Below are 21,932 nucleotides of genomic sequence, written 5' to 3'. Positions count from 1 at the left end.
GCAATTCTATGTAATGACGTATTAATTTTATCAAATTATCTCTCCATTAAAGTGTTTAATTGTCGCCTCTAAGGTATAACACACCATTTGACTTTGACATTTTTTGCCCTATGATATCTCAACATCGTGACTGTTTTACATTTTTCTTTTTTTTCTGCTGCATTGTGATATTCTCTGTACATTTTTGCCTTTGAACACTGTCTATGCTTTTGACATATTACGTTTTCTGTCATGATATACTGTATGCTTAATTGTGTCACCATTAACCAGTCATTATTTAGAGGGTATATGATTTAAATGCAAGGCACTAATCTTTGTTCATCAATTTCAGAAAGAAATGATACGTAAAGGAAATAAATAAACAGAAATGGGAATTTCACATACGGAATAAACGAAAGAAGATGCAAAAAACCTTATGAGGAAGAATAAATGGATCAGAATTAACAAGCATTAACAAGAATATACTATGCACATCGTAGAATAGCAGTCTTAACTAATTTTTTCTTTCAGAATACAAGGCGATTGATGCAGGCTGTCAGACAGAACTACACATCTTAGTTTTTAGTGATGAAATATGCTAGAGATAAGGAATAGTTGTGTAATGAATAATGAAGTGATTTTTTTGCAAATGATAATGAATGCTGATAAAGAATAATGATGAAGAATATGCTACTATGAATAATGAAGTTTTTCTTTACAGGTGATGATAATAATGAAGTTAAGATAATATGGATAATGAAGTTTTTCTTTACAGATGAGGATGATGTTGAAGTTTATGTATTTATGCTATGTAGTTATTTAAGTATTTGTTGCAGTTTGTTTTGACAGTATGTTTTATATCGTATGTATGATGACTGAAGGTTTTAGAAAGGACAGCTATGGAACACATTTTTATACACATTTCACTACCTGTTAATTCGAAGTTCACTACTTTTCAGCATAGTATGCGTTTCTTCTTTCAGCTCAATAATCCATTTTGTATTTTTTCCAGGAGAATCCTTTCATGATAGTTACTAAACTTATTACTTATTAAGCCTATACTAGTACTTGCATTTTTTTTTATTTTACCCACTTGTGTCACAACCTTGCTACAGCTGACTCATGACGAATGACGTAACACATTTCTCATTTACAGGAACAACCCAGAATCAATTGTTTTTCTTTTTCTCTTCTTGCTTTTCCTTGTAATTAACCAAAGCAATGCATTGTTAACTAACTAGCACAGAAACAAAAAAAAAAGTATTACCAGTCCCAAATAATGCTACTAGTTTAAGAGAATTCTGAGTAATACTGATCAGCTCTGAATAGTATGTCACTTCAGTAATGACTTCTTAATGATACAAAAAAAATATAAAATAATGCTTTGTAACTGGCAAATAACTGCCACTGTTTATTGTAATGAGACTACTTATAATGCCCATGATTATTAATGCCTTGACTGTAATTAACTGATTTTTAATCATGACTTCTTAATGGTGTGTATCACCAGTTTCAAATAATGCTACTCATTTAAGAGAATTCTGAATAATACTGAGTGATGAACAATGTTTTATACTATTCAATACTTGCTGGCCATTAAGTGCCAATAATTAATGTAACTAAATGAATTATGGTATTAATTATGCCATTAATTAGCTCCTGTTTTCAATGATGACTTTTCATGTTTTGGTAACTGGCCAATGAGTGCCAATAACTCAATGAATTATGTTAATGCTATGCCAATAATTGACTCTCCTTTTCAATGATGACTTTTGATGAACATTATTGTGTCATACTAAATATGCTTAGTGACTGGCCAAGGATTGCCACTGTTTATTGTAATACGATTACCCATGATGCCAATAATTTAATTTTATGAACTTTATTCTGTAATACTAAATACATGGTACAGAAATGTTCAATAACTGGGCTATGAATGCCGCAAACTACTAATGTAATTCTCAATGAAGACTACTATGTGACTTAATGTCCTTCACCTTCTAACCTAACTACCTGGAATTACTGTAATATCCATTTGTCCTGTCCATCCTCGTGATCATGGAGCACTATATTTGGTTTTTGCACTAATTCTACGTTGGTGTGCCTTGTGAGAGCGTGGTGTTGACACGAGATGCTGTCCACCACCGTGAGCGATGAAGACGTTATTATGGTCCCACTGTTTGGTGTACCTGATGTACTGCCAAAATGATAACAGGGAATATTACTACGACATTTCAGTGTCTTGGATACGCTGATAAATACTTCTGGGAAAAGAACTGCAAATTCTCTCACTTGGTGTTGTACTTCTGTGGAAAGATATGGACTTTCAATGCAGCTGCGTGCAACCTAAGTGCTACAACCATGATGCAATCCTTCCTATCCCTTCCCTAATTCTTGTAAAATAAAAAATTCATATACAGTGCGTGTGCACTTCCTTTTTTTTTGGTTAATAAGATCAGTTATCCTGAAATTACTAAAGACTTCTATAGTGCATGTGCACTTTATTACACTCCTTGATTTGTTTGTTTGTTGTAGAAAAATACTAGAGAGTAGTACAGCCCGTGTGCACTTTTGTCATTTGTCAATATGATTTGTACTCATTAGGTTTATTTGTCGTAGAATTATTAGAGAGTTTTTCAGTGCGTGTGCACTTTATGCCATTTGTACTCATTACGTATATATTTTGTGGTTTTCTGATATGTTCTGTACTACAGTGCGTGTGTATTTTTGCCGTTTATTAATATATTTTCTGATTTGCTGATATATTCTCAACTGCACTGTATGTACACTTATGTCACTTGTCAAAATGATTTTTTACCTTTGCGTTTATTTGTTATGAAAATGCTAAAGTGTTTTTCAGTGCATGTGCACTTATGTTATGTGTTAATATGTTTTCTACTGAACTTCAGTGCCTGTGCTCTTTTCTCATTTTTCAATATGATTTTTACTCATTCTGTATACCTTTTATGATATGTTCAATACTTCAGTGCGTATGCACTTATGTCATTTGTTACTCATTATATATACATTTCGTCATTTGCTGATACGTTCTGAACTGCAGTGCATGTGCACTCATGTCACTTGTCAACATGATTTTTTGCCATTCTGTTCTGAAAATGCTAAAGAATTTTTCAGTGCTTATGCACTTTGTTATCTATCAAATAATTTATATATACATTTTCCTGATATGTTTTGTACTTATATTTTGTCTTTGTTTGAAATGTTTTGTACATGGTGCATGTGCACCACATTCAATTCATGTACTACATCTGAATATTTTGTAAATTGTAAAAGATGATTAATTAAAGAAAAAAATTTTGCCGCGCTTGGCAAGTCCAAATGACTCACCATCGCTGCCAAATTTTTGCCCCCCCAGTGGAGGGTTATGAATCACGTATATTGTGTGGCGGCGATGGCGAGGCATTGCAGAGTCTCTGACCAGAGAGCTATTTGTCGTTCCTAGTCTGCGCTTGACCGCGCGAGAGTTCAGTGCAGTTGCGGTCCAGTAGCGCGAGAGTGCAGTTGCGAGTTAGAGTTCGAGAGTAGTAGTGCATGCGAGATGACGTAGTCTGTGGTAGTAGCGCGCGAGAGATAGTCGTAGTTGTGTGTGAGGAGTCGGCGGGCGTCGACATGGCACTCTGGACAAGATTCACGACAAGGTATATTTTTTTAATAAGGTAATGAAGCAGCATTGCGCACATCTGATAATGTAATGTAAATTAACTGTAACTAATGTGTTCAAGAATCGCCCCAAAAATAATTTGTTTTTTAAACCAAGCATTTTAACAAAAGAAACATTTTATTGAAAGAAATATTTCCCTTGGTATTCCTTAAAGAAAAGTTTCCCTTAAATTCAAAATTTTTGCAATGCATTTCCTTCGAGCTATGGCGAAAAATAAGAGCAGATCCAGTTTTACTGAGGTAAGAATTTGAGTTTATTCAGGGCCTAAAGATCGACATTTCGGTCTATTTGCGTTTTCATTGTCACTGAGATTTTATTATCACTGAATTGACTTTCATTTTTGTGAGGAACTTATACTTGGTTCAGATTACTATTTTTTTCATTTAATTGTCATTGTCATTAAATATAATTACGGGGAGGCTACACTTAGCTCTATGTCTATTCTTATTTAAAATATTATCTTAAACTTCTCTGGGGAGCTTACACTTGGCTCCATTTCTATTAAATACTGTCATTCAAATTTTTGTGGGGAGGTTACAGTGTACTATTTTTTCTGCTTGTGGGTTTGTCATGTATAGATATAAGTTATTGCATTTGCTGCCACTGTTTGCGAGGCATAGTGCTACTGAATTTCAATTTGTATTACTCCATTAAGCCAGTTTTACTACTGATTTATTTTTCTTGTTTGCTGCACATTGCCTTATATTAGTTGTAATGTTGCATTTGCTTTGCTGATTTATATTTATTGCTGCTAGCTTTGCCAATTTGCATTTTTTTGTCATTGCTGTTTGTGTTAATTGTTTTGTAGTGCTGCATTGCCTCATCCCATAGTTTATGCTTCTGAGCTCAGTAGATTTAAGTTAGCATAGGAGGGGGTAGGCTATGTAAGAGAATGAGTTGTGATGAAGTGGACGAAATGCATTGAGACCTTATATGAAAAAGATTTGGGCCAAAATGAGTATTAAATAATGAGAAATAATTATTTTGAAAGAGGATATGAATAGAATACAGAAAGCATGCTTGGATAGGATTTTTTTTTTTGTGGGAACAAATTTTGAAATAAGAGGAAAGATCTATGGAATGAAGTATTGGGTTGGACTACAGTATCAAATGTTACACTGAAAACAGACCCTGTCTTTTCCTTTTGTGTTATTCCGCTATGTATTTGTGTACCCTTGTGTATTTGTGTTTTTCCTGTCTTTATGTGTTTAGCTAATAAGATTTATGTTGTATCATTTTACTAATACTAAGCTACATTCACTATGATGAGGAATACTGTTATCCTCAAATATAATTTGCATTAATAATATGTTCTTTACTTTGTAAATATGTTTAGACATTATTTTCAAAAGCAATTCTCATCTTTTATGTATTTACTTATGTCATAATTCCTGTAACACTCATGTAAATGTATATTTCTATTGTTTTGTAAAGCCCGTATTACTACAAACGTTATCTGTACTATTATGTTCTTTAATGATGTATTTTGTGCCTTTGTAATTGTATTGTTACATTGTAAATTTATAATTGTATAGACACCAGTTCTTCAAATTAAGTTTCATTTCACTGCACACGTTTCTGTTGGTCATAGTATATGCACAATATGTGAGAAGTTGGGACTTCTAGTGTTTGCACGTGTGTTAATAATTCAGCAAGGGACTTGTTAATAGCATTGCTGGTTCTGAGGACAATTCCAAAAACTTCTTGAGTGCACAAGTGGAGTGTTTTCATCATCTTAACTCCATCCATGAGAATATTCGATTTACTATGGAATTAGATAAAGATGGCTGCCTTCCATTTCTGGATGTTTTGGTTAAACGGAAGACTGACGGCACTGTGGGTCATTCTGTCTACCGCAAGTCCATTCACACTGATTTGTATTTACATTCTTCAAGTTGCCATCACCCATCCCAGACCATGAGTGTGCTTAAAACCCTTGTACAGGGCACACACAGTGTCGGATGCAAAGAATTTGCATAAAGAACTGGCACATTTGAGGACAGTGTTCAGAGCCAATGGGTACTCGACCTGGCAAATTAACAGGGCCATCTCAACTAGAGCCAGGAACCGGGAAGTGGGTTAAGAGGAGGACGCGCCAGCCAAGTCCCCAGTTTTTCTTCGCTTTGTCGGAAATATCTCCTTCAAGATAGCAAGGATTCTTAATCGTTTTAATGTGAAAGTGGTTTTTCGTCCGCCTTCTAAGATTTCGGATTTGCTGGGATCGGTGAAGGATGATTTGTTACTGCGGAAGGCGGGAATTTACAAAATACCGTGTCAATGTGGTATGGCCTATATAGGACAGACAACGCGTACAGTGGAAGAGCGTTGTACAGAACATCAACGTTGCACTCGCCTACTGCAACCCACTTGCGGAACATTGTATTTCTAACGGACATTCAATGGAGTACGACAAAACTTCGGTTTTGGCCACTGCAAAAACTTTTTGGGACTCCATTATCAAAGAATCAGTTGAAATACGCATTGCGGTAAATCTAATGAACCGTGACAGTGATTACCAATTGAATAACGCATGGAATCCCGTCATCTCCGAAATTTGCTCGAGACGACGACGCCAGAAGACTTCGACAGCTGCGGCCAGCTACAATACCGATGGCAGCTGATTACTGCAGTTCCACCAGCGAGGGCGCTGCCGCTGGTCAGTGTGGCTCTTCTGTCTCCGCAATTGAAACGCATGCGCGGCAGTGCTATCAGCGCACTATATAAGCTGGAGCGGAGAACGTCTTCGTTCCCCCCCCCCCCCCCCCCCACCCTGAGATCCTGCACCCCATACTTGCCTCTTTCCTTCCCACATCCCTCCTGACATGGCCCTCTTCAGCGCGCCCCCCGCTCATCTCCCCCATCTCTTCCCCTCCCTCCCTTCTTCCAGTCTCCCTCATCTCCTTGTGCCTGGCAGATCCTCTGTTTTGATCATCGTCAGTGTGCCACATCAGTGTTGTGTTTAGTGCCGTTCCTCCTGTGCGTCACGAGGTGTGATTTTAATCGTGTACTGCCTTGAGGTTCGCCGTCAGTGTTTGTTATGTGCTACACCATCCGTCGATACCTTTCGTGCTCCAGTCATACTGTGTTCTTTTAATTGTCGCAGTGTGTGGCTTTTTGTGTGTGCTACTTTTAAACAGTTTTAACAGTTTTTTTTATCTCCATTTTACGGTCACCCCGTTTTTTGTCTATTGCCTTCCATGATGTTCCCCCCTTTTTATATCTATGTTCCCCATATTCTCTCCTTTGTTCTTTTTAAATGTCTTCTATTGTTTGTTCTATGTTTTTCGGCTGAAGAGCAGCGCATATTCTGCTGCCAGCCCGCCCCGATGGGGAATTGAAATACAATAAAGAAAAAAAAAAAAAAACGTCTTCGTCGGCCCTCGTTCCGCTCACCTGAAGATGGCTGGCAGTTGTCCAGCCGAAATATCGTGAAATGAAGTTTACAACGACCGGCTGCAAACCCGAAATCTTTTTGACCAGTTGATTCGCCGGGAAATTTTCAAATTTTATATCTTTGCCAGTTTTAACATGAGACCATTTACCCATACATTGTCGTACGCTGGTGTCAGGTCATGAGGACTATCCCTGTTTTCTTCTTTTCCTGAAAGCCTCGTTCAGTGTGTGTGGTAAGTGCCAGCACCTGGGCGCAGCAGCTTCTTCCTTGTCTAAAATCTGGTTGCTTCACTGGTAGTTGTTCCTCCAGTACTGGTTTCACATTCTTCCCTTGAGAGAGATAAAACGCCATCTATAATATCTTCGTCGTAGACCTCCTCCAGTAAGCGTTAACATAATTAAAACAAGTAAATCAATTATATCGTTTCAATTTTAAAGTGTCAACGATTTTATTTATCGTTTGCTATGAGAGGGACAATCAAAGAAATAGCAGAAAACAAAGAAAAACAGCAACTATGACTGTAATAAAAGATGTAAATATTATCTGAGAATCAAGTAGTGCGTTAGCTTTTTACGTACGTATTAACTAGAAAAAGATGTCAATATTATTTGAAAAAACAAGTAGTGTCTCAGTTGTTTAAATACCTGCTTAAATAAGCATCTCCATCAGTAGTTAAACAGAGGGCTTGTTTGAATGCCATGCTCAGGAAAAAAGGTTTCAACTTGTTAGTGGGAAGAAAAAGATGCACCCCAGCCTTTTCAGGAGAACAAGGGAGAAACATGAAGTATTTGCGACCCCAACTTAGAAAATCTATTATGAATATTCGAAAGAGCGCGGTATTTACCATACGTCCCTCATAGTAATGTGCAGTGGCGCTCATGTCACGTATGCCAAAAGGGGAGTTCGCATGACAGATTTTACTTTCCTTTCTGCAGCACACAAATAATGAATTCATCGCCAGGGACAAACAATGTTTACTATTACAGGTGCTGTTCTTAACACTGAAACAGCTACATCTTCTAAACGTTAAGAAACATGCTATCTATTCAATTTCACACTTGTTCATTAATACGTTCAGCGTAGCACATTTCCACTTCGAGAGAATAATTTTATTTAACTTATGCGAACAAAGATGTCAGATTTTAGGAATCCATAACATTCGAAATTTTTTACAGTACTGCATGAATTGTCCCCTGTGCACATTCTTTCTCTGTGCAGTTCAGAGGTTTAGGGAACAAACAGCACTATCGTCATCAGGAGGGCAAATAACTTAAAATTCATATAATTAATTGCGCAATTATTAAATTTGTTTATGGATTTATTTATGAAATAATGATATAATTTGGTAAAGATTCTTCTCCTGTCGAGAAAGTTTGTAAATTCTTTTGCTTTGTAAAGTCTTTGGAAATTGTGAGTACTGCAGAATGTAAGTAGTACTGGGCTCGCCTCAGATGGAAGGAGACGTTTTTATACATTTGTCACCAACAATGTAGTTATTGGATGTTTTGAATGTGGAAATTATAAAGTCGGTGTGGTTTAGAAGACTGGGATAAAATAAAAAGGTATTCATAGCAACAGGCAACTTCTCAGCGGTTATTTCTTCTTCAAGAACCCTCAACGTCAAATCAAAATATTCAGCAGCAAGAATGTACTACCAGACACAACAAGATTTTGAGGCAGCAACAAAAACAACGACACAATCAAGATAGGTAAAAAAGTTCTTCTTTTGTAATCTTACTCCTCTCGAAGTTCGTCATGGAGCCAGCACCAGCCTGAAAGTCGACAACGTTCGTGGGGTCTGCACTACACTCGAATCCCACTATCAGCTCTCTTAGTAACTGAAATTATGTCTCACCTCACCAGGCCACGGTTTTCCAGTCGTCTAGGCTCCAACCGGTCACAAGCGAAAGAGGGGCGCTGAGGCGATGTCGTGCTGTTAGAAAAGGGAGGGACTCGAGTCGATCGTCTGCTGCCACAGCCCATTAACGCCAGATTTCGCCGAACTGTCCTAACGGATTTGTCGTCGCACGTCCCACATTGATTTCTGCGGCTGTTTCACACTGTGTTGCTTGTGTGTTAGCACTGACAGTTCTACGCAAATGCCCTGCTGTCGGCCGCTAAGTGAAGACCGTCGGCCACTGCGTTGTCCATGGTGAGAGGTAACGCCTGAAATTTGGTTTCGTGACACACTCTTCATACTGTGGATGTAGGACTATTGAATTCCCTAACGATTTACGAAATAGAATGTCGCATGCGTCTAGCTCCAACCACCATTCCGTATTCAAAATCTATTACTTCCCGTCGCGCGACCATAATCACGCCGAAAACGTTTCCACATGAACCGCCGGAGCACAAGCGACAGCTCTGCCAAAACAATGCCGTTTTATGCCTTGTTTACCAGATACTATCACCATCTGCACATGTGCATGTCACTACCCTATGACCTTGTCACGTCAGTGTAAAATCAATGCACGTAACTTTAACAACTGGATTTTGAATGGTTTGCAGAGCTACTATCACCAACAAGATAACTAAGCCCTTCTAACGCAAAATGCCAAACATTAATTTGGTCTGAAAATTCATTGCAAACGAACACAGTGACTGGACGCCTGCTGGTTAATGAAGAGCTCGTGCGCTTAATACAGCAACACTCAATCTGAGACAGGATATCGCACGGAAATCCGCAAGTGTGCACCAAGAATGTCCTATCACGCTGGTTCTGCAACTTCCGCATGCCGTAATTATTCTTGAACAGCTGTAACGGATGCCGCTGACGTATTGTTGGCTCACCTGTAGAAGACGGGGGCGCGGTGCTGCGGTTCAAGCTAAGAATCCCGGTCGCCTGTTATGACATGCTCTGTGGTTCTCGACTTCAGCGTCCCAGTCACGCACCCCGAACTCTATCCATGGCGTACTCTCAACATCCTCTCTTTATTTTCTACTGTCTTCCCACCCCGAACAATATTTCTTCTCCAAACCGTATACGTCAGCCAACAGCGAATAATGCATACATACCAGGCGGTCCAGTAACGTTTCTTTCCTACAGCACATAGAATCCCGCCAAGACAACGCGTCACGATACCAATCCAATCACATCACAAAATCGCGTTTCCACTTTTTTAAAAATAAAACAGTCACTTTAGCTTCGTCTTCGAGACGACATTGACTAGTTTATCACTGGCTCGCTTTCGCTCCGATCACTAGTCTCGCATCAGAGTTCCCTGAAATTAGAGAACCGTACACAAGGTTAGGCCCATTATGCCAGCACACCTTCTTCCTTTGGGAAAGCGAGCGATGGCGATATACGAAAGCATTTTTAGAAATACAGGAAAGCGACGCTCTTCCGCTGTTTGCGTGGCGGCTAGGTAGTAGTTTAGTCGCTAGAAAGCTCAGGTATTAAAATACACAACAGCGGCTGGGCTCCCTGGTTCCGCACTGGCGACCCATCTTCCACGAACACAGGCGCCTGAGGCCGCAGTCACCGATCATGGCAGAGAGTCGTATTTTTTTCGTTGCAAATATACCCGTCCCGTCCCAAATCCGAGTCACTGTGACTTCCCACATTCATAATAGTCAGGAAAATGGCATTTCGAGCATCATGTTTAAATGAAGTTACGAGACTTGAAAGAGCGCAGCGTGTCCAGTCTCTGGGATTCTATGTACTTTAATAATTACTGCATTGACCACTATAATGTTTTCGCTTTTTTATTGTTCGCATACACGAAGAGCCAAAGAGAGTGGTACATCTACCTAATATTGTGTAGGGTCCCCGCGAGCACGCAGAAATGCCGCAACACGACGTGGCATGGACTCGACTAACATCTGAAGTAGTGCTATATTACTTAATTCTTAACTGTGTACTTCAGCATTACACTTTATTCATTCAGTTGTATTTCTCATTCTCCTGCAGGGCTGACCATAAATCCGTAAGAGTGGGAGTGGGTGGAGATCTCTGCTGAACAGCAAGTTGCAAGGTATACCAGATAAGTAATATGTTGTTTTTTAGGGCGGGCAACCTCAACTAAACTTCGACATTTTTCCAAAGAAAAAGATTTTATCCATAGTTGTTCAGATGACAAATCACTGGAAAATTATGTTGGTTTTATCTATTTTCTTACTTATCATATGTTCTTGACACGCATTTTACAACGTTTTGCGTATATACAATGTGCAACTTCCTTGAGCTAGACGAAGAAGATAGTCGATTAGACAGCAACATGTACCAATCTCACTAGTTACTAAAACCACTCTTAACGCTATCTCATCCAAATCTGAACCTTTCTGACTTTACTCTGATGCACTTGGCGCCAAAATTACATTATATATTACGATTCCAACTTCCATTCCTCCTAAAGCAGGATGTGGTCCAAATTAGTAGTTATACGACTGTCTTAACTGCAACTGTTTTACAGATTTAATTTATATATTCTTTCCTAAAAATAATTGTTTACATGAAGATTTATGTGCCTAGTGGTTAATAACAAAGACTGCAAATTTTGACAATACGAGCAATTTTAAATTCCTGTTATTTTATAAGAATGCTCTCATTATCGATAATTAAGTTATAAAAATTGTAAATGAAGACAGAAATTTTGTTTGCATTAAAATTGAAGCATAACAATATTATATTTCCTGAAAATTTGTTTTTAGACCATTTAACCTGAGAACTGTGATTACTAATTTTCATTGTACAAGATGGATACTACAAAATGAATCGACATGAATACCAAAAATATATTAACAGAAAAACAGATTTAGACAATCAAATACGTTCAGAGATATCTTCATATGAGAAACGTATACTTTAAGTAAGAAAATTAGTCCAAATTTGGACACAATTTATACGGAATCGAATATTTCGAATAACATGTGGAAGGTCAGAGGAGACTACGATCATTACATCATGTAATACGCACCATTGTCCTTCACTCATTCCTTAATTGACTTCATATAGAATATAAATAGCAGACAAAATAGCTCGCCATGTTTCACCGTGATTAAGACATGAAAGAGATTGTGCGTCAGTACTATTAGGTGAGATGCGGGATTCGCAATGAGCTGTGTGTGGAAGAGGGCACTTAATGCTCAAGGTTTTTCGTTTTCTATTTAGAGTTTATTGTTCAAGTAATGGCCCAATATAAACTCAGGGACATTTCATTCAAAGAACACGGAAGATGATAGTGTGGTAGAGTAAGTGCCAACTGGCTGTATTTGGGAGAGAATCCCAGAATTGCCATTTGCCTTTTAACCAAGGGGAACCTTCGAGAAAACCATGGTCGAAATTGGGCAATGGGTATTATTTCTACTTTAATTCTAGACTGATAGGTCCCAGACTAAATATGTCGACGCGAATGGCATGAGTGAGTGTATTTGTTTGGATGTATACAGAGTGAATTCAACAAGTGAAAGATTCGTATTCTGCATGGCTGACTCAGTAACAGTGAATAATTAGATTTTTATATTACGTTTTAGTACTCGTGTCTACTTCAGTTCAAGTCAAATGCATATTCGATTTTAATATCAAGCTGCGTGCACACTGAGGTCGTGTGTTTAGGGCCTCCTGTCGGGTAGACCGTTCTCCGGGTGCAATTCTTTCGATCTGACTCCACTTGGGCGACATGCGCGTCGATGGGGATGAAATGATGATCATTAGGACAACACAACACCCAGTCCCTGAGTGGAGAAAATCTCCAACCCAGCCGGGAATCGAACCCGGGCCCTTAGGATTGACATTCTGTCGCGCTGACCACTCAGCTACCGGGGGCGGACTACACTGATGTGACGAAAGTCTTGGGATACCGATATGCACATATACAGAGGGCAGTATTATTGCGTACACAGGGTATGGAAGGGTAGTGCATCGTCGTAGCTGTCATTTGTCATCATTAATGTGAAAAGGTTTCCGACCAGACTGTGGCCTAACAACGGGAATTAATTGACTGTGAAAGAGGAATGGTAGTTGTAGCTAAGCATGTGGGACATTCCATTTCAGAATTCGTTTGGGAATTCAGTATTCCAAGATCCACAGTGTGCCGAGAATACCAAATTTCAGACGTTTCCTCTCACCAAGAGCAATGCAGTGGAAGACGGCCTTCACATAACGACCGAAGACCACGGCGTTTGCATAGAGTTGCTAGTACTAGTAGACAAGCAACTCTGCTTGAATTAACCCCAGAAATCAATATGGGACGTACAACGAACGTATTCGTTAAGATAGTGAGGCGAAATCTGGCGTTAATGGGCAATGACAAGAGATGACGAGAGATGACGAGAGATGACATCGCCTGCAGCGCGTTTCCTATGCTCGTGACCATATCGGTCGGACAGTAGACGACTGAGAAACCGTAGTCCGGTCATGGGAGTCCCAATTTTAGTTGGTAAGAATTCGAATGTGGCGCAGACCCCAAGAAGCCATTGACCCAAGTCGTCAAGACACTGTGCAAGCTGGTGCTGGCGCCATCATGATGTGGGTTGTGTTTACTTGGAATGGATTGGCTACTCTGGATGCTCAGCTACTTTGAGACCACGTACTGCCAGTCATGTCAGTTTATGGATTATAATGCGCCATGTCACCTGGCCACAACAGATCGTGATCGATTTGAAGAACATTCTGCACAATTCGAACGAATGGTTATCCACCCAGATCGCCCAGCATGAATCCTATCGAACATTAATGGGACATAATCCAGAGGTCAGTTCGTGCACAAAATCGTCCACCGACAACACTTTCGCAATTATGGACGGCTACAGAAGCAGTATGGCTCAATGTTTCTGGAGGGGACTTCCGATGACGTGTCGAGTCCATACCACGTGGTGTTGCTGCACTACGCCGTGCAAAAGGAGATCCGACCCCATGCTAAGAGGTATTCCCTGACTTCTGCCACCTTAGTGTATATTTGGCATGAGAGAGCAGAAGGAGAGTTCCCCATATATCGTAATCAGCATTTCTTTTCCCATACATACTCTGGCTTTAGTGTTGGCCAACGATGCCACATTAGCTATTGTTCATTAAGACAAGTAACTAAAAGGTTCCGAGTTCGAGTCTCGGTCGGGCACACAGTTTTAATCTGCCAGGAAGTTTCACATCAGCGCACACTCCGCTGCAGAGTGAAAATCTCATTTAAGACAAGAAACTGTTGAACTAATCTCGATCAGCAACCAAAGGCAGCTGATTTGAGTACTCATTCAAGACAAGTAACTGTTGAACTAATCTCGATCAGCAACCAAAGGCAGCTGATTTGAGTACTCAAATAGAAGGGCTAAATAGAGAAAACGGAAGAACAAAAAACAACTGTCCCTGACAAAATCGTGGAAGAGATGGTGCCTGTGATAGGCGTTACCACAGCTGCTGGAGTATGAGGATGGTATGTCACTACAGTACGCTTAACATGTGCAACAGAACGAAAATTTGCTTAGTCTTATTTTTGTTATTACAAATCTCCTATAAATTTAATTATTTCGGTGATGTTCCATAAAATAATCCATGAAATTGATAGTTAAAATCTTTTCATAAGGGGGTCTTTTTCAAAGCTCACATGGTCATCAACCGACAAGTGAGTTTTAATAATACATCATTCATTACAAACTACTTTGTCTTGCAGTGTTTTATCATATGTTCCTTAGATATAATGTTTGTAAATTATCATGCCGAGGTGCTGACTGCAGTTTCTTGGAATATTCCTTTGTGTGTATTCATATGCTGTTACTGTGTTCGCTCCTCTACCCCGTATTACACAACTGTTAGGGAATTTGTTGCCTCGAAATGTGTGGTGTGCTCGGAAATTATAGGTAATGCGAGATCTTGGGAATCGCGGATTCAGGACCTAGGTAAACCATTCTCTAAATACTGGAAAGAGTGCATAGCACACTGTCGAATTTATTACAATTTTCCAATGAAAAAGGTGGCAAAAGGTCCAGTAACTCAACAGGGCTGCTGTAATATTTCAAATATTGTTGGATATAGAACACTATAGCATATGGAAAGGTTGTGTTTTTGCAAACGATAACGTTATCTGGTATGCTCGTTTTGAGATAATAGTAAATTAAGTCCGTTGCATTTAGTTATTCAGTACTAGCAACCTGCTGCAACTCGGCACGGATAACATTAAGTGTCTATCGATAGGGGACGTGTTTATAATATGTAGTCATGTACTAAAACCTTCCTCGTGAAACAGTCTTTCTGTTAGTAAAAATTATAAAAAAAACCCTACAGTAGTTCCTGAGATTAGCTTTCACATACAGACAGAAAATCGCAGCCGGAGTCTTCGATTCATAATATCTATAGACTCTGGACAAGCTTTGCTGCTCTCTATTGCGGCAGATGTTTATTGATTTTCCCCACCAGATACCGCGTTATCTATAGCTGACCAACCCATAGCTTCCACCACTGCCACGAGATAAAACTCCAAACGCCATTAAATATCAAAAATATAAAGAAACATGTATTAGACACTCATCATAACTATTAACAATAAGTAATATACCTACACAAAGCCTCCACGTGATTCTCTCTATCTGTTAGTGAAAACCGTATCAAAATTCCTACAATACTTCCTGAGATTAGCCTTCACAACGAACAGAAACACTTGGCAGGGACTTCAATTTATAATATGTACAGAAGATTAGTGAGGTGCAGCATCCATTATAAATGCAAAGGAAATATGTTCTGTTTTTCTGCCTAAACTGCTGAACTGGTTTTGATGAAATTTGGTACAGAGACAGCTTGATCCCTGAGAAAGAACATAGTCTACGAAAGATGGTGAATATTTATATGTTGTTGCAAAAGGTATACGTTGCATAATGTATAACTGCTTCAATAGTACGATGGAGAGATGCACACTCCTGCCCACACCCCTTCCAAAGCACTGAAGGGAGGTGGCAGACACCTGACACTATTCCGCTTACAATAGTATACCGCCTCACTATCATTCATCACAACAAAAGCACTGATAAGTGAGCGCAGGTATTGATAACAGCCAGTAAGTTGTAAATCAGATGTGTTTACATAAATAACAGTAAATGAATTGCACTCTTTCACTCCCTGAACTCCTATCTGTTAAGCATCCTACGGTAAGTATGAAACGATTTAATCTAGGGAGAGTTTGTTCTGCATTATATCTCGTGACAAACAAAAGTCGCTGGCGCCAGAATAATCTCTGGTCACCGTGCGGACTGCTACATTTGTCACATGCGTGTGATTCTCTTAGCTTTCTGACAGCCAGCTGCTTTCCTGACAACTACAGCACTGGTGAGTACTGTGGAAACATCGGACTTTCGTTGAGAGTTAACGTGACAAGTGCACCGAGAACAGTTGATACGACAAATCTGTTACTATACTGATTACCAGATCAATAAAAATCATAACTATGATATACGGGGCGATTAAAAAGTTTCCATTTGAGGGAACTGTTGCAGTGTATATGCAATATAGCGCGACTCCAAGAGTGTGCCGAGAATATCAAATTTCACACGTTTCCACTCACCAAGGGCAATGCAGTGGCTGACCGCCTTCACATAACGACGGAAGGCAACGGTGTTTGCGTAGAGTTTCAGTACTAGCAAACAAGCAACTCTTCTTGAAATAACCCCAGAAATCAATGTGGGTACTCTGGATGCTCTGCCACTTTGAGACCACTTGCAGCCAATCATGTCAATTTATGGATTATAATGCGCCGTGTGTGGCACTTTTGCCTTTCAGACGTACGAAGGGTAAATGCAGAAATGTGAACCATAGAGATGTTATTATAAAATGCCTCCAAACACGACCAACGTGCTGTTTTTATTTTCTTGGATGTCGAAGGATAAATATTGGTAGTCATCTACTGGAGAATGAAGAATGTGTATGGGGCAGCATGTCTGTTGAGAACCACCGTAGCAGAATGGTGCGCCAAGGTCCATGCCGGTCGCGATTCGACAAAACATTTTGGTCGACCTGGGAGGCCACTCTCATCAAAGTGGGAGACACATGAGCACCCGCCCTATAGTCCTGATCCCTCCTTAGGCTTCATCACGCCTTATGTCTCTTAGAAAAGAGCTTGAATGCTCGATGATACCTCTCGTACGAGAATGTGTAACAGCCAGTTAGGAACTTCTTCTGGTAGCAGAATACGATGTTTTAGTACATGGGTATCATCAACGTGGCGCATCAATGGGATGATTTCCTGCATGCTGACGGTGATTTTGCCTGATAGCATGCTGATTCTGGACTGTACTGCCTTTGAACGGAAACGTTTTATTCGCCCTTTGTAGATGGAAGAAAGACTCACGGAAGGCCGTGGACGTCGGCCCAGGGCAGATTGTGGGCAAAGGTGACGGAGAACATGGCGGCGGTGGCTCCGAAGACAGCCATGAGGAGGAGGGCGCGGCCCAGCCGCGGCCACCGGAACATGGGCCACAGCAGCAGTGGAGACGTCCAGTAGAGCTGCATGTCCGCCGCCAGGTACCACGACTGCGCCATACACTGCGCAGAAAATGGTTCAAATGGCTCCGAGCACTATGGGACTTAACATCTGAGGTCATCAGTCCTATAGAACTTAGAACTACTTAAACCTAACTAACCTAAGGACATCACACACATCCATGCCCGAGGCAGGATTCGAACCTGCGACCGTAGCGGTCTCTCGGTTCCAGACTGAAGCGCCTAGAACCGCCTGGCTACTGCGCAGAATAGCGGCGCTTGCGTTACAGCACTGCACTCGCGACGTGGGCACATGTTTATTGTGGGGTAGCAGCTTAGACTTGTGGTCCACCTTTCATTTCTTTGACCATCTCGATAAAACCATCAGTTCTCATTCCCTCTGAAACTTTACGAAGGTAGTCATACAATCTTAATTATCAACTCAGAAAAAAATGTGGTGTATCGTACAGTAATTCGTTTTCTACATTCTAAGGGCGTCAACACTACAATTCGTGATGAGCGGTGGAAACGTACTTTGTTTTACAATCTCTGTGGCCTCTCTGTATAGCCTTTCATGGTATCCCCTTGTGGCTGCCAGTACTTGAGTCAAATGGTTCAAATGGCTCTGAGCACTGTGGGACTTAACATCTGAGGTCATCAGTCCTCTAGAACTTAGGACTACTTAAACCTAACTAACCTTGCTTGCGTTACAGCACTGCACTTGCCATGTGGGCACATGTTCATTGTAGGATAGCAGCTTAGACTTGTGGTCCACCTTTCATTTGTTTGACCAACTCAATAAAACCACCAGTTCTCATTCCCTCTGAAACTTAACGAAGGTAGTCATACAGTCTTAATTGTTGTTGTTGTGGTCTTCAGTCCTGAGACTGGTTTGATGCAGCTCTCCATGCTACTCTATCCTGTGCAAGCTTCTTCATCTCCCAGTACCTACTGCAGCCTACATCCTTCTTAATCTGCTTAGTGTATTCATCTCTACGTCTCCCTCTACGATATTTACCCTCCACGCTGCCCTCCAATGCTAAAATTGTGATCCTTTAATGCCTCAGAACATGTCCTACAAACCGGTCCCTTCTTCTTGTCAAGTTGTGCCACAAGCTCCTCTTCTCCCCAATTCTATTCAATACCTCCTCATTAGTAATGTGATCTACCCATCTAATCTTCAGCATTCTTCTGTAGCACCACATTTCGAAAGCTTCTATTCTCTTCTTGTCCAAACTATTTATCGTCCATGTTTCACTTCCATACATGGCTGCACTCCATACAAATACTTTCAGAAACGACTTCCTGACACTTAAATCTATACTCTATGTTAACAAATTTCTCTTCTTCAGATACGCTTTCCTTGTCGTTGCCAGTCTACATTTTATATCCTCTCTACTTCGACCATCATCAGTTATTTTGCTCCCCAAATAGCAAAACTCCTTTACTACTTTAAGTGTCTCATTTCCTAATCTAATTCCCTCAGCCTCACCCGACTTAATACGACTACATTCCATTATCATCTTATATCCTCCTTTCAAGACACTGTCATTCCGTTCAACTGCTCTTCCAAGTCCTTTGCTGTCTCTGACTGAATTACAATGTCATCGGCGAACCTCAAAGTTTTTATTTCTTCTCCATAGATTTTAATACCTACTCCGAATTTTTCTTTTGTTTCCTTTACTGCTTGCTCAATACACAGATTGAATAAGATCGGGGAGAGGCTACAACCCTGTCTCACTCCCTTCCCAACCACTGCTTCCCTTTCATGCCCCTCGACTTTTGTAACTGCCATCTGGTTTCTATACAAATTGTAAATAGTCTTTCGCTCCCTGTATTTTACCCCTGCCACCTTCAGAATTTGAAAGGGAGTATATCAGTCAACATTGTCAAAAACTTTCTCTAAGTCTACAAATGCTAGAAACCTAGGTTTGCCTTTCCTTAATGTATATTCTACGATAAGCCGTAGGGTCAGTATTGCCTCCCGCGTTCCAACATTTCTATGGAATCCAAACTGATCTTCCCCGAGGCCGGGTTCGATCAGTTTTTCCATTCGTCTGAAAAGAATTCGCGTTAGTATTTTGCAGCTGTGACTTCTTAAACTGATAGTTCGGTAATTTTCACATCTGTCAACACCTGCTTTCTTTGGGATTGGAATTATTATATTCTTCTTGAAGTCTGTGGGTATTTCGCATGTCTCATACATCTTGCTCACCAGATGGTAGAGTTTTGTCATGTCTGGCTCTCCCAAGGCCGTCAGTAGTTCTAATGGAATGTTGTCTACTTAGGCAAATCATGTGACGTCATCCCACTGTGCGGGTGCACGCGTAAACGGAATTTTGTTGCAGTCAGTAGCGAGCCAGTGTGTGAATCGGACACTCGAAGTAGCTGCGATCCCCCTTGAAATGTCCACCGCAAATGGGAACGAAACTTTTTGTCAGTGAACACATAGTGCGTAGTGGGGCGATCACTCTGTCGTAGAAATAATTCAAAAGCCAAGATCGCTCAAATACTGCTTACTGAATAACCATTTTCAACACACTGATGATGGCAGCTTTAGTGTGTTGAAACCGGCTATCCAGTAAACAGTATTTAAGCGATCTTGGCTTTTGAATTATTTCTGGGAACGAAACGTTGGCTTTAATTGTGAAATCCATTCGACCACGGCATAAGAGCCGGAACATTTTATTAATTGTGAGTAGTAGTAGTAGTCACAAAAACATCCATTAATAAATTAAGAAGATTAATCAGAGTTGTACAAATGCAGACTACCGTAAGTAAACACAAAGTACATCTGCAGTTATGGATACATCCGATCTATAGTGGAAATGCTGGCTGTGTCGTTAAGGTATCTTTTAATTATATAATTCATAGGCTCCAGCAGCCAAAGGCAGTTAACATAAAAATAAACCCAGAAGAAAGTCATTGTAACCGTAGGCGAGATTTTGATCTCATTAGTAATAGTTTTTTATAATACGATACGGTACGAGAATCGAAAATTGGACCGTTATCGTACGACATAAAACCCTGAATTTTGTTGATAATTATTACTTTGCGTTCGTCTAATCACAAATGAATGAAATATGTTTTTCGTCTCATACACATTACACTTTATTATTTGCAACGCAACATTAAGAATGACAGTGCAGTCACTCAAGTACCGTGGTGTGTGACGAAGACGAGGAAGACAACACCTGGAATGTACCTAGAATGAATGGCGTCGATTTCCTTGTCTGACGACTGCAGGATTTATCTGACGCCTGATGATCATCGCAGAAGAGTGTGGAGGAAGCCAGGTATTAATCGACTTATCAGGCATGCAGTCCCATGGTTTCGGCAGCAGGTTTTTGGACCAGTCTCATGTGAAGGTGCTGGATGCCACTCATCTCTTTCGAGAGTGATTTGAGGCCTATCCCGCATTAAGCAGCAACCTCCAACATACTGTCCATTATGGCGACGAGTTTGTCTTTCAAGAAGATAATGCACGAGGTCATTGCTTGCACTTCCTGAATATCTCCGATCTGCAAGCAGGAATCAATCGAACGGTATAGCCTACAACCTGCACCAATGCGAACCACATGGACTGGTTGTATTGTTCTATCACAGGAACAGTCCTCATACATTTGCTGTTGTGTTAAAATCTGAGTAAATACTATTTACTCGGAAATTAATGTTTCAGTATTGTGAATGAAAGTGGGACTTCCTTGATTATGAAGGTCTCGACTAACGTGTGAACTGGATGCCAGAAAGATTCAAACATAGTGTAGACAATGGAGCAGCATACTATTAAATGTTATCCAGCAACAGATTATCATTTCACAGGTGTGCACTTTTGAACAATAATGAAAGTAGGTTATATATTGTAGAGCCTTTCATCAGCTTGTATATCACGCAAGAGACTATTGTTTGCTGGTCTGCTGCACATATAAATATATCATAATCTTCCGTATGAGATCGATTGTCGTGGCATTAATAGATGTGTTTCCATAGCTCATAGTATACATGGAAGTCGGCAAATACTTTGCTCTTGAGACATGACGGCGATGGACTGCTGCCACTCTGGGGCAAACAAAATTGAATAGAACACCTAAGCTGGCTCCTTTTCATGAGTCGCTGCATGGAGTGGACTCCAGGAAAGAGATGGAGTTAGCTTCATGTGGTGCTTCATAGAAGTATTCTGCTTGCATCTAGCTCAGATATTTTGATACTGGAAAATGGCACTTCTACACATTTATACCCAAGCCACATTTCCCACACATTCTTGAGTTTCTTGCTGCGCCAATCTAAAACACACCCATGACCTTTCGGAAAAGATGTTCTCTTCTTCCTTCCTTCCAAAACATGGAAGGAGAGACCATGCTTTACGAAATATCACAGACGGATTGTAGAATGATGTGACAAGAAACTCGATAAGATTTTAATGCGTTGACACAGCGCAAGATCCTTCGTTAGCACATAGTAAGGTAATTTAACAATGATTT

The 21,932-nt window shown here is 40.2% G+C and overlaps 1 protein-coding gene across 1 annotated transcript in view; it reads right to left on the bottom strand.

Annotated features, from left to right (window-relative positions):
* Positions 1 to 21,932, bottom strand: part of LOC126199556 (nose resistant to fluoxetine protein 6-like) — a 296,567-nt gene that overhangs the window by 85,787 nt on the left and 188,848 nt on the right. The window contains exon 7 of the mRNA XM_049936478.1: positions 17,321 to 17,514. Coding sequence (XP_049792435.1) covers positions 17,321 to 17,514 — 194 coding nt within the window. The remainder of the gene's footprint in view (positions 1 to 17,320; positions 17,515 to 21,932) is intronic.

The sequence above is a fragment of the Schistocerca nitens genome, chromosome 8, assembly GCF_023898315.1.
Source record: "Schistocerca nitens isolate TAMUIC-IGC-003100 chromosome 8, iqSchNite1.1, whole genome shotgun sequence".
NCBI classification, from domain to species: domain Eukaryota; kingdom Metazoa; phylum Arthropoda; class Insecta; order Orthoptera; family Acrididae; genus Schistocerca; species Schistocerca nitens.
This window is presented reverse-complemented; position numbering and strand designations above follow the sequence as displayed.